Source organism: Dendrobates tinctorius, unplaced genomic scaffold (genome assembly GCF_039654945.1).
Source record: "Dendrobates tinctorius isolate UK_male_01 unplaced genomic scaffold, ASM3965494v1 ptg000270l, whole genome shotgun sequence".
Taxonomy (NCBI): Eukaryota; Metazoa; Chordata; class Amphibia; order Anura; family Dendrobatidae; genus Dendrobates; species Dendrobates tinctorius.
Window position 1 is genome coordinate 670,594 of NW_027361937.1, and position 27,367 is coordinate 697,960.

General features: G+C 46.0%; 1 protein-coding gene across 4 annotated transcripts in view; it reads right to left on the reverse strand.

Moving 5' to 3' along the window:
- WFDC3 (WAP four-disulfide core domain 3) overlaps positions 1-27,367 on the reverse strand; it is a 148,540-nt gene that overhangs the window by 35,762 nt on the left and 85,411 nt on the right. For all 4 annotated transcript variants that reach the window (XR_012226608.1, XR_012226607.1, XR_012226606.1 and 1 more), the window contains one exon: positions 4,392-4,538. Coding sequence is in view for 1 of the 4 variants with exons in the window: in XM_073559322.1 (XP_073415423.1) it covers positions 4,392-4,538 (147 nt within the window). In the remaining 3 variants the exon portion in view is untranslated. The remainder of the gene's footprint in view (positions 1-4,391; positions 4,539-27,367) is intronic.

Genomic DNA, 27,367 nt, shown 5'->3' on the forward strand with positions numbered 1-27,367 from the left:
TCTCCTGTTCTCCAAGAATTTTCAAAGATTATGGAGAGGGGTTCAAAAATTTCTTCTGCTATCTCCTTCAGTACTCTGGGGTGTAATTCATCTGGACCTGGAGACTTGAATTCATTTAGGTTAGCTAAGTGTTTCCTCACTATCTTTCTGTTTATAGATATCCTGGATTCTTCTATTCCCTTAATAGGACAGTGAATAACAGTTGATGTTACATTTCCTTTCTGAGAGAAAACAGATGCAAAATAGGAATTTAAAAGTTCAGCCTTCTCAACATCCTGTCTTACCATTTCATCATTTTCATCCTGTAAAAACCCTATAGCATCTTTGACTTTTCTTTTACTTTTGACATATCCCCAAAATCCTTTATTATTGCTTTTGACATCTCTTGTAAGCCTCAATTCATTTTCAGCTTTGGATAATCTGATTTGTGCCCTGCAGGTTCTGCAGACAGCATTATATTCTTCTTTAGATATGCCTCCCTCTTTCCATTTTATAAACATTTTTTTCTTCCTTTTTAGCATGTGCTTAAGTTCTGTGTTCATCCATCCTGGTTTCTTTAAATGCTTCCTATTCTTCCCTCTTTTCGGAATTGTTAACAACTGTGCTTTGAGAATTTCATTTTTCAAGATTTCCCATCCTTCCTGGACATTTTTGTCTTTAAGGATATCCAGCCATTGGATCCCTCCAATTCTCTTTCTGAATCCCTTAAAATCTGCCTTTCTGAAATCTAACCTTGACGTCTGAGTCTTCACAGGTCTTCCGCCTCTAGTTATCCAAAATTCTAAAATAGCATGCTCGCTACCTCCTAGGGTCCCAGCCACTTTTACCTCCTCAACCATTTCCTCCCTGTTTATAAGGATTAGATCCAAGGTAGCAGTTCCCCTTGTTTTCTCCCTTACCTTTTGGAAGATAAAGTTGTCAGCAAGAGAGGATAAGAATTTCCTTGACCTGTTAGTTTTGCCTGAGAGAGATTCCCAACAAATGTCTGGATAGTTGAAATCTCCCATGACAACTATGTCATATTTTTTGGAGAACTTGGCCATTTGATGCATAAAGAGTTCATCCATATCTTCAGCTTGCACAGGCGGCCTGTAGTAAATGCCTACAATGGTGTCCTTTCCATTGTTCTGTCCTTGTATTCTTACCCAAACAGTTTCCACAGAACTCCCAGTCTCTGAAGCTTCAATCTCTGTGCAGATATACGCGTTTCTAACATACAATGCGACACCCCCTCCTCGTTTATCAAGTCTGTTTCTTGCAAATAAGTTGTATCCTTCTAGTCTTGTATTCCAATCATGTGTATTGTCCCACCAAGTTTCAGTGATTCCAATGACATCATATTTCTTTTCCTCTGTTAGTAGTTCCAATTCTCCTTGTTTGTTGCCCATGCTTTGTGCATTAGTATAGAAACATTTTAGTTTGTGATTGGTTTCTCTTTCTCCAATATTTTTATTAATTAGATTATTTCGTCTTTGTTCTTCCTTTCCACTTCTAATAGCAGAGTTCTCAATAGCATTTGTCAGGTGTATGGCTTTTTCTGGTCTTTTGCTTCCCTTCCCATGTTGTTCTAGTTTAAAGCTCTCCTTACAAGTGTAGCAAGGCGACTTCCAAATACATGCTTTCCAGTCTTCGTAAGGTGCACCCCATCTCTAGCAAGTAGTCCATCGTATAAGTAGTTCACTCCGTGATCCAGAAATCCAAATCGTTGCTGACGGCACCATCGACGTAGCCAGTTGTTTACCTGCAGAATCTTATTCCACCTCCTTGTTCCATGGCCATCCACTGGGAGGATGGAAGAGAAGACCACCTGCGCTCCCAGTTCTTTCACTTTCTTGCCTAAGTCTTCAAAGTCTCTGCAGATGGTTTCCAGGTCGTTTCTTGCGGTGTCATTTGTCCCCACATGTAGTAGCAGGAATGGGTAGTCATCTGTAGGTCTGAAGAGTCCTGATATCCTGTCAGACACATCTTTAATTTTTGCACCTGGAAGACAGCACATTTCTCTTGAAGTTATATCCGGTCTGCAGATAGCGGCCTCTGTTCCTCTCAACAGGGAATCCCCCATGACCACCACTCTCCGTTTCTTCTTCACAACATTTTTCTTTCTCCATCCAGGAGGACTCTGAAGGCGTACAAGGTTGCTGTTTGTTGGCAAAGTCTTATCCTGATGTATTTCTTCATCGTTTTCCTGCGTGAGAGCCTGGTACTGGTTTCTGAGCAGTATGGGTGCTGACTGCCTCCTGATCCTCCTGCTTCTCTGGGTCACATGTCTCCATTCCTCTGTTTCTTCAGGTGCACTTCGAATTTCTTCTCTTTCTGTAACATGAAGAGATAATTCTGCTCTGTCCAAGAACTCTTCACCTTCCTTAATGATCTTCAACGTAGCTAACCTCTCTTCGAGATTTTGCAACTTTTCCTCCAACAGGGACACAAGCTTGCATTTGTGGCATGTGAAGTTTGGCTTTTCCACTGGTAAATCTGTGAACATGTAGCAAGAAATGCAGCTCACCAAATGGCTCCTGGCCTCTTCCATCTTGAGATTTCTTAAAAACGATGAAAGATGAGCTTTTCCGATTTCCTCTTTTCAGCTGCAACGGCCAAAACCCAGTGATCGTTGAGCTCGCGGAGACTCTTCACTTATCCCAGAAGGCACTGGGAATATGCAAATGATCTCCTCAAGACTCTTTCCTGTGCCAGCAGACCCAGGTCACTGAGGTCTGCTGCAGCACTTCCTTCATCCATCCCTCTCAGGGGATCTCCTCTCTCTCACCCCTCTGTCAGACTGACTGGCTCCTAATATCTTCCCACTCTTTTGGTGCAGACTAAGCTCCACCCACCTCCCAGCACTCTTCGTGTTCCAAGCAGGGAGCCACCAAAGGTGCTTTGCTACACTACTATGTTGTGTGGGATGCAGGTGTTGGAGTGTGGTCAGGTGTCTCCACCTTAACTGGATGGTGGGGTACCACACCTCAGGAGGAGGTGCAGTGCCTCTGTGGCAGCTGAACCCTCAGGGGCACCACAAAAGGACAGTGTGTAGAGGGAGCCAGTATGGAATCGAGAGGTCAGTGTTAAGAGCATGTACCATAAGGACAGTGTGGGAGTCATATTTTGTGCAGACAATATTGTGTGGGGCAATTTGTTATCCAGGAGCATTATAATGACACTTCTGTCTTTAAGGGCACCATGTGGAGATTTTCAGAAAAAGACCGGAGAAGATGGAAGTCTGCAGAGACGAGCTGTGGATGAGAAAACTCATCATGGGGTTTAGACAAGATGAAGAAAAGAAGGAGAACGACTTTGTGATACTGACTAATTCTCTTGTTTTTATTTATACTAGGAACATTAAAGGGGTTGTCCAGGTTTGTGATGAGTCATTCTATGTGACTGCAGACTTCTGAATTCTCACAGTGCTCACTGCACACTGTTAGGATTCTCTCGTGTCAGTGATTTACATACGAGCGGCCACATGCTGACTAGACATGAGTGGCCTCACTCAGTGAAAATGAACTGAGCGAGGCCGGGCACGTCTAGTCGGAATGTGGCCAGAAGTATACAAATCACATACTTGTACTGATATGACTGTCCATTGGCAAGGGAGAATCCTAAAAGTGTGCAGTGCATTAGTTCTGAGAATTCAGAAGCTGCAATGTCAGGATTCAGCGCTGCAGGTTCTCTTCCTGCTATCAGTTTTTTACTGAACATTGAGAGCGTTAGGGAGAGCAGCTTGTGGGTACATGACTAAGTGCAAATTGCATGTGTGCTGGGGGGATGCGCCAAACTGAATTCTTGCCCCGGGTACTAGAAAGCCTAGATACACCTCTGCTGACAGCCTACCCCACTGCAGAGCATTCGTCAGTCAGTCGCTTTGTATACTCAGGTAGGTGGCTGAACCCGCTCTGGCACTGCCCTTGTGACTAAAACCAAACCCTGCAGGAGGGAATAAAGTTAATTTTCTCCCAGCAGTACTCAGCTAAGTGCAGGTGTTGGGCAGGTTAATAACGTTATTAACCTGCAAGTTAACACCATGTCTGTGGGTTAACAGCGTTTTTTCTGGTGACAGGTTCCCATTAAGAATAAATGAAATGATAGTGTGCATGATCATCTGCAGATCTGTTCAGCCAGGAGATCCTCAGTTTTCTGGATTGGTGGGGCCCAGTTGTTGGACTCCCAGCGATCAGGAAGTTATCCCCTATTCCAAGAATAGGAGATAACGTTCAAACTTGAGATAACCTTTTCAAACAGGGGAAAACTTTTTTTTATAGAAACATCTCAGACAACAGCATTGCTTGTAAAAAAATGACTCTTTTTCTAATCCTAGACAACAAAATAAACTATTGTTCTATTTGAACATCAATCAGGTTTTCTGTGTAAGGTGTATTGAGTTTAGGACATACCCGCCCATGGATTTGTGCAATCCTTTCCCGACAATGTTTGGCAGCACTTTTTAGGATATTCACAGTCATAGTCAGAGCTGCATAGGTCTGTACTAGTTTCTGTGTCTTCTGAGTCAGTTGGCGCAGTTGGACATTTACCGGATCTCTCTAAAAAAAAAAAAGATAACAAGGTCATTAACAGGTACAAAAAGATGGCTTTGGGATATTTCTATGGGTAAAAGTTTCAATGATAAAAAATCACACATATATGTCTCCCACATGGGCGGACACACCGCATGTGCAGCTGGTGCAGCTGCACAGGGGCCCAGAGGCTCCAGGGGGCCCCTGCAAGGGGGCTAATAATGAGGGCAATCTGGCCTGTTTATCTGGCCCCGATTTTCCCGGGGGCCCCTGGCCAGATTGCCCTCATGTGCGGCGGGCAGGAAGAGATCCTTGCAGCTCCGCTGCCTACAAGAGAAAATGTCAGCGGAGCTGCAGTGATCCGTCCTGCTCCCTGCCCTGACGCGCTTCCTGTCTTTGTCCCACCAGTCAGCAGCTTGGCTGGATGACGTCATCCAGCACCGTGGCTGACGGCTGTGCCAGAGACAGGAAGCTGCAGGTGAAGGTGATGCTGCAAGAGAGCATGCGGTGAGGTGAGTGAGTGTGTGTGTAGCTGCAGGCGAAGGTGATGCTGCGGGAGATCGTGCGGTGAGTGAATGTGTGTTTGTAGAAGAGGGGAATGAAGGGGTGATTATGGTGAAGGCAATAATGGGGTGGTGGGGAGGAGGAAATGATGGAGGTGGTGAAATGGGCAATGATGGGGATGGTGGGGGAAAAAGCAATGATGGAGGTGGTGGAATGGGAAATGATGGGGTGGTGGGAAAAGGCAATGATTGTGGTGATGGAAAGGGCAATAATGGGGTGGTGGGTGAGGAGGAAATGATGGAGGTCGTGAAATGGGGAATGATGGGGTGGTGGAGGAAAAGGCAATGATGGTGGTAGTGGAAAGGACAATGATGGTGGAAAGGGCAATGATGGGGGTGATAGGGGAGGAGGAAATGATGGAAGTGGTGGAATGGGCAATGATGGTGTGGTGAGGAGAAATCAATGATAGATGTGGTGGAAAGGGCAATGATGGGGGTGGTGGGGGAGAGGACAATAATGGGATGCGGGGAGGAGGAGGACAATGTGGGGTGTGGGGGATTGGGAAGGGAGGAAGGGGGATTTATAATGGATTTAGGAACAGGGGGAGGTGGAGAAAAACGATATTATCACTTTTTATGTTTAACCCCTTACCTACAATTGACGTAATATTCCATCCATGTGACCATGGACCTAATTACCATGGACGGAATATTACGTCATCGCGATCAGCGGCGCCCACGTGGTGAGCACCGCTGATCGCGGCCGAGTGTCAGCTAATTATCATAGCTGACACCCGGCACAATGTGTCAGGGGCGGTCACGGACCGCCCCCGACACGTTAACCCCTTGCACACCGCGATCAAACGCGATCGCGGTGTACCGGGTGTTAAAGGGAAGCATCGGCAGGGAGGGGGCTCCCTCCGTGCTTCCCTGAGCCCCGCACGGCAGCGCAATGTGCAGCGCTGCTGCGGGGGGCTCCTTTCCTCCAGGCCCCCGAATCCAAGATGGCGACGGGGGCCTTCGGGGGCCTGAGGAAGCTGGCTTCCTCAGTGCCTGCAAAGCGCAGGCATGAGGAAGTCTGCAGCAGTGCCTGTGACAGATCGCTGATCTGTCACAGTGATCTGTGATGTGACAGATCAGCGATCTGTCACAGGACAGTGATGTCCCACCTGGGACAAGGTAATAAAGTTAAAAAAAAAAAAAAAAGTGTTAAAAATAATTTTAAAAAAATCGCTAAATAAATTAGTAAAAAAAAAAAAAAAATATTCCCCAATAAATCCATTTTTTCAAAATAAAAAAAACAAAAACAATAAAAGTACACATATTTGGTATCGCCGCGTCCGTAATGACCTGCCCTATAAAACTGTCCCATTAGTTAACCCCTTTAGCGAACCCCTTAAAAAATAAAAATAAAAAACAAAGCAAAAAATAATGATTTATTATCATACCACCGAACAAAAAGTGCAATAACGCGCGATCAAAAAGACGCATATAAATATCCATGGTACCGCTGAAAACCTCATCTTGTCCCGCAAAAAACGAGCTGCCATACAGCATCATCCGCAAAAAATTAAAAAAGTTATAGCTCGCAGAATAAAGCGAAACAAAAATAATTATTTTTTATATAAAATTGTTTTCATTGCAAAAAACCGACAAAACATAAAAAAACGACCTAAATGAGGTATCGCTGTAACCGTACTGACCCGAAGAATAAAACCGCTTTATCAATTTTACCGCACGCGGAACTGTGTAAACGCACCCCCCCCAAAAGAAATTCATGAAACGCTGGTTTTTGTTCATTCTGCGTCCCAAAAATCGAAATAAAAAGCGATCAAAAAATGTCACGTGCCCAAAAATGGTACCAATAAAAACGTCAACTCGTCCCGCAAAAAATAAGACCTCACATGACTCGGTGGGTCAAAATACGGAAAAATTATAGCTCTCAATATGTGGTGATGCAAAAACTATTTTTACAATAAAAAGCGTCTTTTAGCGTGCGACAGCCACCAAACATAAAAACCGCCATAAATCGTAAATCAAACCCCCCGTTATCACCCCCTTAGTTAGGGAAAAATAATAAAACTAAAAGAAAATGTATTTATTTCCATTTTCCCGCTAGGTTTAGGGTTAGGGTAGGGTTAGGGCTAGGGTTAGGGTTAGGGTTAGGGCTAGGGTTAGGGCTAGGGTTAGGGATAGGGCTCAGATTAGGGTTAGGGGTGTGTTGAGGTTAGGGTTGGAGTTATAATTGGGGGGTTTCCACTGTTTGGGCACATCAGGTGCTCTCCAAAGGCAACATGGCGTCTGATCTCAATTCCAGCCAATTCTGCGTTGAAAAAGTCAAATGGTGCTCCGTCCCTTCCAAGCTCTGCCATGCGCCCAAACAGTGTTTTACCCCCACATGTAGGGTATCAGCGTACTCAGGACAAATTACAAAACAACTTTTGGGGTCCAATTTCTCCTGTTACCCTTAGGAAAATAAAAAATTGGGGACAAAAATATAACTTTGCGGAAAAAAATGTTTTTTTTATTTTCACGCCCAGGCGTTATAAACTTCTGTGAAGCACTTGGGGGTTCAAAGTGCTCTCCACACATCTAGATAAGCTCCGTGGGGGGTCTAGTTTCCAAAATGGGGTCACTTGTGGGGAGTTTCAATAGTTTAGGTACATCAGGGGCTCTCCAAACGCACATGACACCCGCAGACCAATCCATCAAAGTCTGCATTCCAAAACGTCACTACTTCCCTTCCGAGCCCCGAAGTGTGTCCATACAGTAGTTTTCTCCCACATATGGGGTAGCAGCGTACTCAGGACAAATTGGACAACAACTTTTGGGGTCCAATTTCTCCTGTTACCCTTGGGAAAATAAAAAAATTGGGGACTAATTGATCATGTTTGTGGAAAAAATACGATTTTTTTATTTTCATGCCTGGGCATTATAAACTTCTGTGAAGCCCTTGGGGGTTCAAAGTGCTCACCACACATCTAGATAAGTTCCTCAGGGGGTCTAGTTTCCAAAATGGGATCATTTGTGGGGGGTTTCCACTGTTTAGGTACATTAGGGGCTCTCCAAAGGCAACATGACACCCACAGACGATTCCATCAAAGTCTGCATTCCAAAACGTCACTACTTCCCTTCCGAGCCCCGACGTGTCCCCATACAGTAGTTTTCTCCCACATATGGGGTGTCAGCGTACTCAGGACAAATTGGACAACAACTTTTGGGGTCCAATTTCTCCTGTTACCCTTGGGAAAATAAAAAAATGGGGACTAAAAGATGATGTTTGTGGAAAAAATACGATTTTTTTATTTTCACGCCCGGACGTTATAAACTTCAGTGAAGCACTGGGGGGTTCAAAGTTCTCACCACACATCTAGATAAGTTCCTTGGGGGGTCTAGATTCCAAAATGGTGTCATTTGTGGGGGGTTTCCACTGTTTTGGTACATCAGGGGTTTTCCAATCGCGACATGGTGTCCGATCTCAAATCTAGCCAAAAACGTCAAATGGCGCTGCTTCCCTTCCGAGCTCTGCTATGCGCCCAAATAGTCATTTACACCCACATATGGGGTATCAGCGTACTCAGGACAAATTGCACAATAACTTTTAGGGTCCTGTTACCCTTGGAAAAATAAAAATTGGGGGTGAAAAGATCATTTTTGTGGAAAAAATATGATTTTTTAATTGTACCGCTGTACGTTATAAACTTCTGTGAAGCCCTTGTGGGTTCAAAGTTCTCACCACATATCTAGATAAGTTCCTTGGGGGGTCTAGTTTCCAAAATGGAGTCACTTGGGGGGTTTCCACTGTTTAGGTACATCAGGGGCTCTCCAAACGCGACATGGCGTCCGATCTGAATTCCAGCCAATTTTGCATTGAAAAAGTCAAACGGCGCTCCTTCCCTACTGAGGTCTGCCATGCGCCGAAACAGTGGTTCCCCCCCACATATCAGGTATCAGCGTACTCAGAACAAATTGCACAATAACTTTTGCAGTCCAATTTCTCCTGTTACCCTTGGTAAAATAAAGAAAATTGAACCTGAAGTATTTTTTTTGTGAAAAAAAGTTAAATGTTCATTTTTTTTTAATATTCAAAAAATTCCTGTGACGCACCTAAAGGGTTAATAAACTTCTTGAATGTGGTTTTAAGCATCTTAAGGGGTGCAGTTTTTAGAATGGTGTCACTTTTGGGTATTTTCTATCATATAGACCCCTCAAAGTGGCTTCAAATGTGAAGTGGTCCCTAAAAATAAAATGGTGTTGCAAAAATGAGAAATCGCTGGTCAATTTTTAACCCTTATAACTTCCTAACAAAAAAAAATTTTGGTTCCAAAATTGTGCTGATGTAAAGTAAGCATGTGGGAAATGTTATGTATTAAGTTTTTTGTGTGCCGTATCGCTGTGATTTAAGGGCATAAAAATTCAAAGTTGAAAAATTGCGAAATTTTCAAAATTTTCGCCAAATTTCCGTTTTTTTCACAAATAAACGCAAGTTATTTGAATGCAATTTTACCACTAACATGAAGTACAATATGTCACGAGAAAACAATGTCAGAATCACCGGGATCCATGGAAGCGTTCCAGAATTATGACCTCATAAAGGTACAGTGGTCAGAATTGTAAAAATTGGCCCGGTAGTTAATGTGCAAACCACCCTTGGTAGTGAAGGGGTTAAAGGGAACCTGTCACCACTTTTTTTGCCTACAAGCTAAAAACATCAGTTAATTCGGTGTCAGCAATGTGTTCCACAACTACTTCTGAAACCTCCTGACTCCCCATGTATCATCCATAAAAACCTTTTTTATTGCTCCCGCGCTGTATGGTAATCTGTTCGGTCTGGTCCAATGGGCGTTGCCTCTGTTCCCTCACTCCACACATCCTCGCCTTGCTGTATGCATTCTTTGCTGTGAATACCAGAGATCGCGTACAGATTTTGCACATGCGCATTGAAATTGTATCTCGTGCGTACGCAGTATGCTTTGCCCAACTGCGGGCAAAGCCGAAAATCAGTAGTGCACATGCGTGTTCTACGCCTTCTGTGGTGCCATGTCTAATCATTGGTGGCAGTGTGCTCCAAATACCATATGAAGCTAAGCTCCGGATATGAGGGGCGATGGAGAGTGACCGTGCGTAGTAAAGCAGCCAGAACGAGGTTTGAGACGCTGGGATAGCCGCACACACGCAGAAATGCCTATGTGAGTGGAGTTCGGGCATGTGCGCCATGCGAGCATTCAGGGAGAGGCTAGGAACATAAAACTGAGGCACATGCACACTACTGCTTTTTGTCTTTTCCCACGTTTGGGCAAAGCATATTGCACACGCACTGAGATATCATTTCAAAGCGCACGCGCTAAATCTGTACGTGATCTCCGATGTTCACGGCAAAGTATGTATACAGCAAGCCGAGGACGGGTGGAGTGAGGGAACAGAGGCATCCCCCATCTGACTGGACTGAACAGATTACCATACAGTGCGGACAAATAAAAAAGGTTTTTATGAGTGATACATGGGGAGTCAGGGGGTTTCAGAATTAGTTGTGGAATGCATAGGTGACACCGAATTAATATGTTTTTACCTGGTAGGCAAAAAAAAAGTGGTGACAGGTTCCCTTTAAAAAATAAGTTTTAGTATACTCACCCGGGGGTGCGGTCCGGTCCGATGGGTGTCGCAGGTCCGGGTCCGATGCCGCCCTCATGCTTGGTTCGTGGTTCCCCGACATTGCGCTCTGGTGCAGACTTACTTATCTGCCCTGTTGAGGGCAGAGCAAAGTACTGCAGTGCACAAGCACTGGGCCTCTCTGACCTTTCCCAGCGCCTGCTCTCTGCAGTACTTTGCTCTGCGATGCCGGGGAGCCATGAAGCAAGCAGGAGGGTGGCATTGCAAGAAGATGGGAGGCGCCGGACCCAGACCTGTGACACCCATCGGACCGGACAGCCCTCCAGGTGAGTTTAATTAAACTTATTTTTCTTATCTTTCAAGTCGGATCGTGGGCTTATCTACAGCATTATAGAATGCTGTAGATAAACTCTGAAAGGCAGTGGCCGCATCTTATAGCGGCCAAAACAGGTGCAGGTTCCCTTTAACGCAGTCCTTTCTGTGTCCATTAAATGATCAATATTTCTGCATTGATGTCAATTTATTTTCTTAACCACATTTCAGAGGGTTTCAGCTTTCAAAAGAATAATTTATACAACCAATGGATGAATTTAACGTCAGGTTATAAGCTTTTATTTACATAACATGGATAAGCGACATAACTTCTGTCGGGGAGTGTATATGTATAACACCATCCTTAGTTACATAGTTTCCTCTTTTGTTATGTATAACACCGTCCCTTATTACATACCATCCTCTCAAGTTATATATGGTGCCGTCCCTTATTATCCTCTGCTGTTATGCACAGTGCTGTATTTTACATAGTGTATTCTTGTTATTTTTGTTATTTACAGTGCCCTCTGTTATTACATAGTCCCCTCTCTTGTTAGATATAAAATCACTGTTGATGGAGGAGCCGGTGACCAGACTACCAGTCCATTATCTCCTCCATTAGAAAAGAAGCTTTTCCATGCTCCATCAGCCATCATTGCATTACATTATGTATCTAACAAGAGCGGACGGTATGTAATAAAAAACAGGGCTCTATATAATCCAATATCTAAGGGACGGTGGTGCACATAGCAAAAGAGGGCAATGTATAAGGGATGGCAATATACAAAATAAAGGAGACTATGTAATATATATACACGTATGTGTGTGGCTATATATATATATTGCTTTATCGCCATAAAAGGAGGGGGGATCCAGACATTTCTTGACAGGGGCCCCAAGCTGTCAGTGTCCGCCCCTGGTCTCCCATGAACTGCTCGATTCAGTTCTTTCCACAACATTTCTGTAGGATTAAAGATAGGACTTTGGCTCAGCTCTTCTAAAATGTTACCTTTATTCTTTAACCCCTTCCTGACATCTGACGTACTATCCCATCCATGCGACCCGGGCCCCTATGACCGATGACGGGATAGTACGTCATCACTATCAGAAATGCCTATGTGAGAGGAGTTCGGGCATGTGCACCATGCGAGCGTATGGTAATCTGTTCGGTCCGGTCCAGTGTTATCACAGCTGACACCCGGCACTATGTGTCAGGGGCAGTCACGGACTGCCCCCGGCACGTTAACCCCTGACACACTGCGATCAAACATGATCGCAGTGTACCGGAGGATCAGGGAAGCATCGGCAGGGAGGGGGCTCCCTCCGTGCTCCCCTGAGACCCCCAGCGCAGCGCTATGTGCTGCGCTGCGCTTGGGGCCATATTCCCTGCAGGTCCCCGGATCCAATACGGCGGCAGGGACCTTCGGGGGCCTGCAGGGAGGCGGCCTCCTCACTGCCTGCAGAGCGCAGGCATGAGGAAGCCTTGTGCAGCGCCTGTCACATCGCTGATCTGACACATGACAGTGATGTCCCCTCCGGGACAATGTAATAAAGTAAAACAAAAATTAAAAAAAGTGTAAAAATAATTTATAAAAAAATCGCTAAATAAATTAAAAAAAAAATGCCCTAATAAATTTATTTTTTGGAAATAAAAAAAAACAATAAAAGTACACATATTTAGTATCGCCGCGTCCGTAATGACCCGCCCTATAAAACTGTCCCATTAGTTAACCCCTTTAGTGAACCCCTTAATAAATAAAAATAAAAAACAAAGCAAAAAACAATGCTTTATTATCATACCGCCGAACAAAAAGTGCAATAACGCGCAATCAAAAAGACAGATATAAATAACCACGCATGCCTGAAAATAGTACAAATAAAAACGTCAACTCGTCCCGCAAAAAATAAGATCTCACATGACTTGGTGGGTCAAAATGTGGAAAAATTATAGCTCCAAAATGCGGTGATGCAAAAACTATTTTTACAATAAAAAGCGTCTTTTAGCGTGTGACAGCTGCCAAACATAAAAAAACGCCATAAATAGTAAATCAAACCCCCCCCGTTATCACCCCCTTAGTTAGGGAAAAATAATAAAGTAAAAAAAATGTATTTATTTCCATTTTCCCATTAGGGTTAGGGCTAGGGTTAGGGCTAAGGTTAGGGCTAGGGATAGGGCTGAGATTAGGGTTAGGGGTGTGTTGGGGTTAGGGTTGAAGTTAGTATTGGGGTGTTTTCTACTGTTTAGGCACATAAGGTGCTCTCCAAACGCAACATGGCGTCTGATCTCAATTCCATCCCATTCTGCGTTGAAAAAGTCAAACAGTGCTCCTTCCCTTCAAAGCTCTGCCATGCGCCCAAACAGTGTTTTACCCCCACATATGGGGTATCAGTCTACTCAGGACAAATTGCAAAACAACTTTTGGGGTCCAATTTCTCCTGCTACCCTTGGGAAAATAAAAAAAATTGGGGACTAAAAGATCATGTTTGTGGAAAAAATGATTTTTTTATTTTCACACCTGGGCGTTATGAACTTCTGTGAGGCACTGGGTGGTTCAAAGTGCTCACCACACATCTAGATAAGTTCCTTGGGGGGTCCAGTTTCCAAAATGGGGTCACTTGTGGAGGGTTTCAACAGTTTACGCACATCAGAGGCTCTCCAAACGCGACATGACACGCGCAGACCATTCCATCAAAATCTGCATTCCAAAACGTCAGGGCTTGGAAGGGAAGTAGTATGTGCCCATACAGTAGTTTTCTCCCACATATGGGGTATCAGCGTACTCATGACAAATTGGACAACAACTTTTGGGGTCCAATTTCTCCTGTTACCCTTGGCAAAATAAAAAAAATTGGGGACTAAAAGATCATGTTTGTGGAAAAAATGTTTTTTTATTTTCACGGCCGGGCGTTATAAACTTCTGTGAAGGCCTTGGGGGTTCAAAGTGCTCTCCACACATCTAGATAAGTTCCTGGGGGGTTTAGTTTCCAAAATGGTGTCATTTGTGGGGGGTTTCCACTGTTTAGGCACATCAGGGGCTTTCCAAACGCGGCATGGCGCCCGATCCCAATTCCAGCCAAAAAAGTAAAATGGCGCTGCTTTCCTTCCGAGTTCTGCCATGCGCGCAAATAGTGGTTTACCCCCACATGTGGGGTATCAGTATACTCAGGACAAATTGCACAGTAACTTTTAGGGTCCTGTTACCCTTGGGAAAATAAAAATTGGGGGTGAAAAGATCATTTTTGTGGAAAAAATGATTTTTTAATTTTACGGCTGTACGTTATAAACTTCTGTGAAGCCCTGGGAGGTTCAAAGTTCTCACTACACATCTAGATAATTTCCTTGGGGGGTCTAGTTTCCAAAGGGTGTCATTTGTGGGGGGTTTCCACTGTTTGGCACATGAGGGGCTTTCCAAACGCGACATGGCGTCCGATCTCAATTCCAGCCATAAAAGTCAAATGGTGCTGCTTCCCTTCCAAGCTCTGCCATGCCCCCAAATAGTGGTTTACCCCCACATATGGGGTATCAGCGTACTCAGGACAAATTGCACAATAACTTTTGTGGTTATATTACCCTTGGAAAAATAAAAATTGAGGGTGAAAATTTTATTTTTGTGAAAAAAATATGATTTTTTAATTGTATGGCTGTACGTTATAAACTTCTGTGAAGCCCTGGGAGGTTCAAAGTTCTCACCACAAATCTGTATAAGTTCCTTGGGGGGTCTAGTTTCCAAAATGGGCTCACTTGTGGGGGGGTTTCCACTGTTTAGGCACATCAGGGTTTCTCCAAACGTGACATGGCGTCCAATCTGAATTCCAGCCAATTTTGCATTGAAAAAATCAAATGGCGCTCCTTCCCTTCTGAGCTCTGCCATGCGCCGAAACAGTGGTTCCCCCCCCACATATCAGGTATCACTGTACTCAGGACAAATTGCACAATAACTTTTGCAGTCCAATTTCTCCTGTTACCCTTGGTAAAATAAAAAAAAATTGGACCTGAAGTAATTTTTTTGTGAAAAAAAGTTAAATGTTCATTTTTTTTTAAACATTAAAAAAATTCCTGTGAAGCACCTGAAGGGTTAATAAACTTCTTGAATGTGGTTTTGAGCACCTTGAGGGGTGCAGTTTTTAGAATGATATCACTTTTCTGTATTCTCTATCATATATAGACCCCTCAAAGTGACTTCAAATGTGATGTGGCCCGTAAAAATAAAATGGTGTTGCAAAAATGAGAAATCGCTGGTCATCTTTTAACCCTTATAACTTCCTAACAAAAAAAAAATTTTGGTTCCAAAATTGTGCTGATGTTTGTAAACATATGGGAAATGTTATTTATTAAGTTTTTTGTGTGCTATATCTCTGTGATTTAAGGGCATAAAAATTCAAAGTTGGAAAATTACGAAATTTTCAAAATTTTCACCAAATTTCCATTTTTTTCACAAATAAACGCAAGTTTTATCAATGAAATTTTAACACTAGCAAGAAGTACAATATGTCACGAGAAAACAATGTCAAAATCATCGGGATCCATGAAAGTGTTCCAGAGTTATTACCTCATAAAGGGACAGTGGTCAGAATTGTAAAAATTGGCCCGGTCATGAACGTGCAAACCACCCTTGGGGGTAAAAGGGATAACCCGTTCACCCCAGAGCCTGTTTTTACCTTCCTGACTTGGACAATTTTTACAATTCTGACCACTGTCACTTTATGTGGTTATAGCTCTTCAAAGCTTCAACGGATCCCACTGATTCTGAGAGTGACATATTGTGCTTCATGATAGTAGTAAAATTTCTCCAATATGACTTGTTTGTTTATTTGTGAAAATATTGGAAATTTGGCGAAAATTTTGCAATTTTCAGACTTTTAATTTTCAAACTTTAATTTATATTCCCTTTATTCAGAGAGTTATGTCACACAAAAAAAATTGATATATAACAATTCCCATTACAACAAAATTTACAAAAACAATTATTTTTGGGAGCGCATCACATTTGAAGTGACTTTGACGTGCCTATATGTCAGAAAATACCCAAAAGTGACATCATTCTAAAAACTGCACCCCTCAAGGTGCTCAATACCACATTCAAGAAGTTCATTAACCTTTCAGGTGCTTCACATGAATTAAAGGGGTTGTCCACTACTAAGACAACCCCTTCTTAAACTAAATGTTCGGCCCCTATAAAATAAAGAAACCTATACTCGTCTCCTGTGCCGCTCCTGCAGTGTCAGCACTCGCTCTCCCTGGAGCTGTGATGTGGTGTTTTAACACATGACACCAGCGCCCAATCAGAGCTAGCGTCACTGTCTCTGACTTCAGACAAACTGAACATGAAGCGGAAAAAGTCCTGGCTGTGCAGCTTATCCCTGTCTTCCTCTCCATGTTCATTTCGACAGGAGGTGGAGACAGTGACACCAGCGCAGTGCTGATTGGGAGCTGGGCACCAGGTGTCATTTCACCGCAACAGAGCCCAAGGACCACAAATGTCGACATCACTGGAACGGAGCCTGCACAGTAGGCAAGTATAAGTTTATTTATTTTATTGTCCGAACATTTAGTTTAAGAAGGGGTTGGCCTAGTAGTGGACAACCCCTTTAACTCCTTAGCAACCGCTGATACACATTAAAACAACGGCAGCTAAGGAAACTTATTCCCTCATCGCCATTTTAAAACGGCAATCAGGGCTGTATTTTCCAGAGTCCAATTACGTGATCGCCTTTATTCACTGAATAAAGGCGATCTGATCACAAACAAAAAAAAAATTGTGCCAGCTGTTTCAATGATCTCTAGCTCTCTTCTGACATGATATTCTTATCAGAGGAGAGAGAATTGATGCCTTCCCGAGATACTCCCCAGGACCTTCACCATCCCCTGGCCCAGCGTTATCTTCCTGGTAGAAAAATGGTGGGCGCATGTGCAGTGTGCCCGTTGAGATCTGCTGGCCGAAATCTATCAACAATAGGAAATTTTTCCTATTGGTTCCTTTTGATCACTGTGATAGACCCTAACACAGTGATCAAAATAAAAAATAGTAAATCAAACCCCCCTTTGTCACTCCCTTAGAAAATGATAAAATATTTTTTTCCATTCTTTGCAGTTGAGCTTGAGGTTGGGGTTAAGGTTGGGGTTAGAATTGGGGGGTTTTCTAGAGTGAAAAAAAATGACGATATGATGGCTAGTGTTGAGCGCAAGTGCTCGCTACTCGAGTTTGCATCGGGTGCTCTGGTATGAACGGAGTATCGCGGATCCCCGCATGTTTTCTTTTGGGTGTCTAAGAGCCGTGAAACATGCGGGGCAGGGTCATGAGCTCATCACTCAAGCACCCGCGATATTCGATGCATACCCGAGCACCCAGTTCAAACTTGAGTAGCGAGCACCTAATGTTATTAAATTTTGTGTCATACCTGTGGGGTCAAGGTGCTCACTATACCCCTGGATAAAATCCTTGTGGGGGTTTCCACTATTTAGGCACATCGGGGGTTCTCCAAACGCAAAATGGCATCCCTTAATTATTCCAGTAAATTTTACATACAAAAAGTCAAATATATTTTCCCCACAAATAAGTTATAGGTGTATTCAGGAGAAATTGCACAACATTCTGCCGGCATGTCTTTCCATACTGCCCCCATGTCTCTCCATACTGCCACCATGTTTTCTGAATTTTGCCCCCATGTCTTTCCATACTGCCCCATGTCTTTCCATACTGCCCCCATGTCTCTCCATACTGCCCCATGTCTATTCTATACTGCCTCCATGTCTCTCCATTCTGCCCCATGTCTCCATACTGCCCCCATGTCTCTCCATACCGCACCCATGCCTCTCCATATTGCCCCCATGTTGTCTCCATTCTGCCCCATGTCTCTCCTCTTCCCCATGTCTCTCCACTCTGCCCCATGTCTGTCTATTCTCCCCATGCCTCTCCATATTGTCCCCATGTCTCTGTTAGGCGTCGGGTTCCGGCATCTGCACAGCAGAGATCCAGAGCCTTACATTCAGTGGTCTCCCATTCCCCATCGACTGCAGAGGAGCCTGCTCAGCAGTCCCGTCGTTCCCGACGCTCTGCTCAGAACAGCTCTGTGGGTCTGGCTGTTGCTGCCACCTCTGGGTCAGCAATAGCAACGCAGGTTGCTCAGCAGCAAGCCACTCCAGAGGCTAAGTCCTCCCGTCACTCCACTGAGCATGCTCACGAGACGATCTCCCATAGGAGATCGGGAGTCACGTGCTCAGGTCCTTCTCCAGATCTGATTGGTCCATCTCAGGGATCTGGAAGCTTCTGGAAGGTGACGGCTATAAAAGGGTCGCATGGCCACTCGGCCATGCGCTAGTATAGACTCTAGTTGCTAACTGTGTGAATGATGACGGATGTATGGACTGCAAATGACTCATTAAGATTCCTCTCCCTCTGATATTACGTGTGTGGATAGGGAACTAGAGTTAGAGTCTGCACCAGTCTGTGGCAAGCTACAGGCCACAATACGCATCCTCCACAGTGCTAGCGTCCGACAGTGCGCCTGCCTCCGGGCTCTGTCATACAGCGGCAGTGTCTGTCGCCGCGCTGCAGTCAGCAGTGCTCCTTGGCGTCTGCGGTTCCGGCGCCACATGCACGGTAGGTCTAGAGGGACGTGGACCGTGTGTTTTGGTCTCTAGTCCTGTGACCATATACCGTGCGTGCATTCCACTGAGTCCTGTGACGTCAACAGGCTCAGCCTTTTGTATGTAACGCCTCGGCGTCTCTGTGAAGGAACAGAGACTGCCCAGCGCACTCCGTGTGACGTTCAACCCGCGTGCGTTATACCGCCATATAGTGCCTCAGCCATTATATAGCAGCAGTATAACATCTTCTGCACGGTGGACCCCGGGTGGCGAACGCACTTATTATTATTTATTATTTAGTGCGTTCCGCCTTCCCTAACAGTCTCTCTATATTGCCCCATTTCTCTCCATGCTGCCACCATGTCTCCATACTGCCCCATGTCTCTCCATTTTGCCCCATGTCTCCATACTGCTCCATGTCTCTCCATACTGCCTCATGTCTCTCCATTCTTCACCATGTCGCCATACTGCCAGCATGTCTCTCTATAAAGCCCCATGTCTCCCCATACTGTTCCAATGTCTATCCATACTGCCCCATGTCTCTCCATACTCCCCATGTCTCTCCACACTGCCCCATGTCTCTCCATACAGCCCCCATGTCACTCCACTCTGCCCCATTTCTCTACATTCTGCCTCCATGTCTTCTCCATTCTACCCCCTATACTGCCCTCATCTCTCCATACTGTCCCATGTCTCTCCCTGCTGTTCCCATGTCTCTCCCTACTGCTCCCATGTCTCTCTACAGTGCCTCCATGTCTCCATACTGCATCCCATGTCTCTCCATACTGCCCCATGTCTCTCCATACTGCCCAATGTCTCTCCATACTGCTCCATATCTCTCCACTCTGCCCCATGTCTCTCCACTGTGCTCCTATGTCTCTCCATATTGCCCCGTCTCTCCATACAGCCCCCATGTCTCTCCATACTGCCTTCATGCTGTTTCCATTCTGCCAGCATGCCTCTCCATACTGCCCAATGTCTCTCCATACTGCCCCATATCTCTCCATACTGCCCCCACGTCTCTCCGCTCTGCCCCATGTCTCTCCACTCTGCCCCATGTCTCTCTATACTGTCCCCATGTCTTCCCCATACTGCCCCATGTCTTCTCCATACTGCCCCATGTCTCCATACTGCCCCATATATTTCCATACTGCCCCATGTCTCTCCACATTGCCCCATGTCTATCCATACTACCCCCATGTCTTTCTATACTTGCCCATATATATCCATACTGCCCCCACATATCTCCATCCTGCCCCAAATCTCTCCATACTGCCCCATATCTTTCCATAATGCCATTATGTCATCTCAATTCTGCCCTATGTCTCCATACTGCCCCCACGTTTCTCCATACTGCCCCATATCTCTCCATACTATCCCCATGTCTCTCCATGCCCAATGTCTCTCCATACTGCCCATGTCATTCCACACTGCACCCTTAGTGCGGCTGTACACACAGCCGAGGCCCAGCAGTGTCCTCTCCCCGATTCATCTGATGTGTGGATGCGCCGGCGTATGGCAGTGACCTTATTCTGCCACTGATGTACATGGGAGAAATGTGTCTGAGGGATATGAACACAGTTCTCTGTATAAGCAACAGCAGATAGCGTTAACTCACTAACTCGTGTCTATTATTCCTGATGAGCTGCATGTGATTAGTCCAGAAGGATGATGCAGTGATGAATTCAACAGGTTTTATTCACAGTACCTTGATCAGATGAGGTGAGGTATCAGGGATGATGAAGGAATGAAGATGAGGTAGGAGATAGTACTGCAAGTTAAAAGCACGCAGTTAGAGGTAACAAGAGAATCCTTTCTCCAGTCCTGTAGCATGTGCTATCGAAGATGGCACTGACAAAGAAGAAGGAAGTGAGATATAGATAGGAGGAGTTGCAGAAAGAAAAGTATTTTGGGTAAGCCTCTTTCACACTTCAGTTTTTTGCATCAGTCAAAATCCGTCAAAAGGACGGATGCAGGATCCGTTTTAGAACTGATGATAACGGATGCCACCCATCCGTTTTTTTTGACGGATCCGACAAATGAAGAATTTTAAAGGAATCGCAGCCTGGAAAAAGAGAGAGAGAGAGAGAGAGAGAGAGAGAAAGCACATAACAACACATAACAACAGCCAGTAGAAGGCAGCAAAGTACAACAAATACAGTAGACAGAATTAACCCATATACATTATATTATGTCCTATATTGACTGAAAAGTATTTGCAAAGGATAAGCTGACAGCCCACTCCCATCTGAAATCCTTGGATTTCACTATTATAATGGTCTTGAAGAGGCGGTATTTCCTTAAGGACACTGAGGGATAACTCAACCCGAAAGACAAAACAATGCATGCAATGCAACAATAACAATAACATATAGATGAGGTAGACAAATGTCTATAGCCAGTTTTTGAAGTAATCCAATAGTTCAAGTTCCAGTGCAATCAGAATACCATCTTAAATAGTCCGAAAGTTCCTTCCGGTTGAATGGATAATCAATTCTCTACTGGTATGAGTAAGATAACCTCTGATATAGGCCTAATGAAAGATTTGCGGTCACCTTGCTTTGTGGCCATCACTTCCACTTTGGGTACCTTGCCATTTTCACTTGGAAAGGTTTCTGATAAAAGTCACATAGGCCAGAAGTTTCTTTCCACCTTCTGGTCTTTCATGAAGACAAGATCTCATACTTGTAGGTTTAGTTTAACTTGTTGCCATTTTCTTCCTCTTTGGAGGAGAGTATGGTCCTCCATCTTCCATCTACTCCAGAAACAGCCAGATGTTGTACATGTTTTCACCGTCTCAGATATTTGTTACCAGATACAGAGTCTCCAGGTAATCTAGAAACATCTCCAAGTTTCTCAGTGAGGAGAGTTGCTGGAGTAAGAATAGCAGGAGATTCCGGATCCATAGATATGGGAACAAGAGGTTTTGAATTGACAATAGTAGACACCTCTGCTAAGAAGGTGGTTAAGGTCTCGTGAGTGAGGCTTGAAAGATTTGAGTCCATCAACATAGACTCCAGTATCCTACGAGTGATGCCTATCATTCTTTCCCATGATCCACCCATATGGGAAGTGTGAGGAGGGTTGACCCATGAACAACCATTACTTGCCAAGAAGTCCTGAACTGGTGTTGAAATTAATTGTAGTTCTCAACAGGCAACTATGAAGTTTGCTCCACAATTAGATCTCAATTGCTTTACTGGTCCTCTGATGGCAAGGAATCTTCTTAAGGCGTTGATGAAACTGGAGGAATCCATGGATTCTATTACTTCTATGTGTATCGCTCGTACACTCATGCATGTGAACAACACTGCCCATCGTTTACTCTCTGCATGTCCGCCTCTGGTTCTATGTGCAGCTGTGGGAGGAACGGCCCCCGTCGAGTGTCCGGGCCGGAACCAAGGGAGCCGTCATCTGGGTTCCAGGGGAAACTGTTCCCGGGGGACAGAATTCGGGGACGGACCGTTGTGACAGACAGATGGGCTGGGGGAGGGACCAGTATAAAGGAGGCGGGGAATTCCCAGGACGATGAGTCAGCAGACCGGGACAGAGGCAGCAGGAGACCGTGGGAGCGACTGAAAGCGAGAGAGCGACTGACCAGTGCCAGGGAAGACGCTCACAGCGGACTCCAGAGGGACGGTGCCAAGGCGATCATCCGAGACTTGCTGCCTCGCTCCAGCCTGCGGCCACTGTGGCCCCAATTCAACCCACTGCCGCGCCCCCTCCGCCTGTGGCTGCGGCCTACCCGCGGACTCCCCGTCGCAGTCGTTAGCTGCGCAGGTGGCCTGTCATTCGCCACCACACATTGCTGCCGCTTGCCCCAGTTCGGGGGCTGCGGCCCATCCTTCCAAGGACTCCGCCGGGGCCTGTGGGACTCCAGTGTCATCAGCGCGCCGGAGCGCGCGAAGACTTCGTCAACGCCTCAGCAACTGGGCCCAGCAACTATTACACCGAAAGACCATCATCCCGAATGGCGAGGGACGTCTGGACAGTTAAGTTGACTATATAATTAAGGACCCGAAGTCGGCCATACCACGGCAGACGAGACGCCGTTCGCCCTCACCACCGCAGCGCCTACAGTCAACATGCAAGAAGCGCCTCATCCGGGACTCCTAGAAGGGATGCTGGAACAGCCCCGCGACAACTGGATCCAGCAGCAACAAGAAGATACAGAAATTGGACTCCTGCGCCGATGGGATCTCAACCAACTGGCCCGGGAAGCCCATGAGAAGAAGGCTCATTTTGGTGCTCAAAAGACTTTACAATGGTTGCAGCAGATAGTGTACCACCCACGCTTGCACGCTGCTGTAGAAGAAGTTTGTCGAACCTGCCGCCTGTGCGAGCTCGCTAAACCCCCCACGCAACGAGCCCCGGTGCAAACTATTGTAACATCAGCCCCTCTGGAGCTCCTTACGGTGGACTATCTGACCATAGGTCCTGCCTATCAGGGGTATGAACATTGTCTCGTTATGGTGGACCATTTCACCAAGTTCGCCGTGGTCACCCCCACCCGAGACCAAACAGCGGAGTCGGCCGCCTATGCGATTTGTAAGAACTTTATTCAAGTGTACGGCTGTCCACAACAAATACATTCGGACAAAGGAGCGTGCTTCCTAGGAAAAGTCATGGAAGAGCTACACCATCTTTACGGTATCGATAAATCACGGACTACGCCGTACCACCCGCAGGGAAACGGCGCCTGCGAACGATTCAATCGTATGCTAATCCAAATGCTGCGCACCCTGGAGAGCGACCGCAAGGCCCACTGGCCTGAATATGTCCCCGAGCTGGTGTGGGTATATAACAATCGGGTGCATCGAGTGACTGGTTACACCCCTTACTCATTGCTGTTTGGACGGGAAGGCAAAGGAATTACGGAGGTGGAATTGAACCCGGAAGAACACCGACCCTGGACCGGGGTATCCTCGTGGGTCCGAAACCACCGGCACCGGCTGCAGACCCTCCACCGTATCATCCATATGAAGCTCCAGGACCTACTTTAGAACACCAGGGGGAGCACTGCCCCCACCCATTGACTTTCAGACTGGGGATCGGGTACTCGTACTTGATCAACGTCCCCAAAACAAGATAGAAACACGGTGGGAGGTGAACCCGTACCGAGTGTTGCGCCGAATAAGCCCCGACGTGCTTGTGTACGAAATACAATCTGAAGAAAACAACGTGCCTCTCACTCGGGTTGTGCACCGTAATATGTTACGACCTTGTACGTCTACAGATCCCCCGCGGCTCGAACCGACCCTCCAGGTCTCCGACCACCCTCCACCACCCCAGAAGACTCCACTACACCCGAGCTTCAACGCTCTAAGTGGTCAACAGCTGGCAAACCCCCTGAACGTTACGAACAGGACCAGTTCGTATGGCGACAAGGACTGTCGTTCCAAAAAACTAACCCAAGTCTACAAAAACCCTCGCCCGAGGACTGGCGAGCATACAGGGTGGGGGAGTGTGGGAGGAACGGCCCCCGTCGAGTGTCCTGGCCGGAACCAAGGGAGCCGTCATCTGGGTTCCGGGGGAAACTGTCCCCGGGGGGACAGAATTCGGGGACGGACCGTTGTGACAGACAGATGGGCTGGGGGAGGGATCAGTATAAAGGAGGCAGGGAATTCCCAGGACGATGAGTCAGCAGACTGGGACAGAGGCAGCAGGAGACCGTGGGGGCGACTGAAAGTGAGAGCGACTGACCAGTGCCAGGGAAGACGCTCACAACGGACTCCAGAGGGATGGTGCCAAGGCGATCATCCGAGACTTGCTTCCCCGCTCCAGCCCGTGGCCACTGCGGCCCCAGTTCAACCCGCGGCCGCTGCCGCCTCCCCTCCTCCCGCAGCTGTGGCCTACCCGCGGTTGCCCGCAGCCGCTGCCGTCTCGCTCCAGCCCGCGGCTGCGGCCTGTTCTCCGCCCTGCTCTCACCAGTGGCCGCGGCAAGTACAGTGACGTCGGCGGCCACCACTGTCCCGCTCCGGTCCACAGCAGGGGCCCGGCCTCTGCTGGCCGCGGACTCCCCGTCGCAGTCGTTAGCTGCGCAGGTGGCCTGTCATTCACCACCACACATCGCTGCCACTTGCGCAAGTCCGGGGGCTGCGGCCCATCCGTCCAAGGACTCCGCCGGGGCCTGTGGGGCTCCAGTGACATCAGCGCACCGGAGCACGCGAAAACTTTGTCAACGCCTCAGCAACTGGGCCCAGCAACTACTACGCCGAATGACCATCATCCCGAACGGTGAGGGACGTCTGGACGGTTAAGTTAGCTATATAATTAAGGACCCGTAGTCGGCCATACCACGGCCCTATAGTGACCAGCTACTGCCGGAAGTAGTCGTGTTCTACCCGTTTGTGTTTACTTGTATAGAGCCCCTGCGAGGGCAACCCGTGTTACCCCTTTTGGTGATCAGGCCGTGACTGAGGAAAGTTCCCTCTAGTCTTATAAATGTTATTATAGAAAGCACCAAATCGTCTCGCGACACGTCACTGCATCCTGCGTACCTGCAAACACCACACAGTGACTTCCCACGTGTCAAAAACATCCAAACCAATATAGGTAAATGGTGGCTCTGTGCTTGCCCTATCAGCAGGCAAATCAGACATTTGCTGTTGTTGCAGTTTTCGTCTTGCCTTGCGACACTGAATACAATGATGAATTAAATGGGAAACCTGACTCTTTGCTCCCACAATCCAAAGGCCTGCAACTCTTAAGGCACCTTCAGTGAAGTATCTGCCTTGATGTTTGGTCTTTTCATGGTAATGTCGTATTAGTAGAGTGGTGATATGGTGAAGGCCAGGAATAATTAGAGGATTCTTTTCTGCCTCCTCCAACTTGGCTTTGTTTAAGCGACCACCAACTCTCTGTGAACCATTCTTGTCAATTACTGGATTTAAGTTGACAATGGGGCTATTTTTAGGAACATCATGTTTTTTACATATACATTCCAGTTCCTTGTGAAAAGCATGCTGCTGCATATTACGTATCACCAGCACTTCACTCAAAGTAATGTCTTTTGCAGAGAGAGGCAGACAGACGTGCCAACCACGACAATCAGCGTTACTGTCCTTATTGCGATAGCATTGAGTGATGTGGACTAACCTTGCAATGGTGCAAACGAGCCTTGTCCATCTGGAAAACCGATCAAACCGCTGACAGTCTAAACCAACCTTCTATTTGGATTTAGTGATGAGGGTGTTGACATCAGGGCGGATCTCTAGGTCAATGTCTGGATTCTGAAGACTGAAGCTGTCTTCAACTGCTATCTCTCCACACTGGTTGCGAAGGAACTCTGGTCCTGTTAACCAAGAAGAGTTTGCAAAAGCGCCAACAGACACAGGCCTAGTAGCAAGGTCAGCAGGGTTAAGATGTGATAGAACATACTGCCATTGCTCAGGTTTAGAAGATTTTCTGATTCTTTCAACTCGGTTACTGACATAGACATAGAAACGTTTAGTCTGGTTGAATATATAGCCAAGAACAACTTTGCTGTCTGTATAGAATCTTGTGTCATCCACGTAAATAGCTAGTTCACTCTGTATAAAATCTGCAATCTCTATGGCTAGCACAGCCCCACAGAGTTCAAGTCTGAGTATGGTGTGTTCGGGTTTAGGAGACAATTTTGCCTTTGCAAATAGAAATCCAACATAAGCTTCATTATTAGAGTCTATAATCTTCAAATAGGCAACAGCTGCAATAGCTTCAGTAGAGGCATCAGAGAATATATGGATCTCTTTCCTTTGACTCGTAGCAAGGAATGCTGGAGTGTAACAATGTGGTATGTGGATCTTATCCAGGGCACAAAGAGATTCCATGACTTCCACTTTAGTTGTTTGTCAGCAGTGAGTGGTACTTAATAGAAGCTTGCCTTGTATAGTCAATGGTGCAACGAACCCGCTTAGTAAATTGCTTTTCTGCACCACTAACCGGAAAGCTGACAGAGTCCATTAAGAAGTTCCATCTCAAGCCCAAACTTCTCTGTACTGGTGGATTGTCTGAGCCTAGATTCAAGTCCCTGAATTCTGCAGCATGATCATTAGGGTGAAATGCTTCATTACAGCAGCACTATTGGAGACAATTTTATGCAATCTTAAATGAGCTTTAGAAAGCATACATTGTGTCCATTTGAGCAGATCTATGGCTTCTTACAGTGTGGTTGTCCACGTAGAAGTCCTTTTCAATGAACTGTTGGGCATCCTTTCCCAACTCTGATTCACCATCTGAGGCAGTCCTACGTAGGCCGTATGTAGCAACTGCAGGTGCATGTGCACCTTCATGCAGGATTCAACCATTTCCTTGTCGATGTCGTTGTCTCGGTGCCATAGAAAACGGAGATAATTTCTGTGATCTTGTCGAACGATGAAACAATGAAACATTTGTTCAATGTCAGCAGTAGTAGTGACTGGTTCTTTTCTGAATCTCATGAGTACTGCCACCAGGTTATTAGTCAGGTTGGGACCAGTGAGGAGAACGTCGTTCAGAGACACACCATGATGCTTGGCGCTTGAATCAAACACCACTCTGATTTTTGGGGGTTTCCTTGGATGATATACTGTACTCCAAAGAAAGGTAGATACCAGCATTCTTCATTCTCATGGAAGGGTGGAGCTGGCTCTGCATGGTCATTGGGAAATATCTTGTCCATAAAGGCTACAAAATGGTCCTTCATTTCAGGCTTGTTTCTTAATGTTCTCTGCAATGAGGTGAACCTGGATAAAGCCTGTTCTCGGTTGTTAGGAAGCTTGATCCTTGTAACCTTGAAGGGTAAGGGAGCAACCCAGTGGTCAGATTAATTCTTGAAGAATCCACTGTCCAGAATTTCAGCATTCATCTCCAGAGGAGTAATT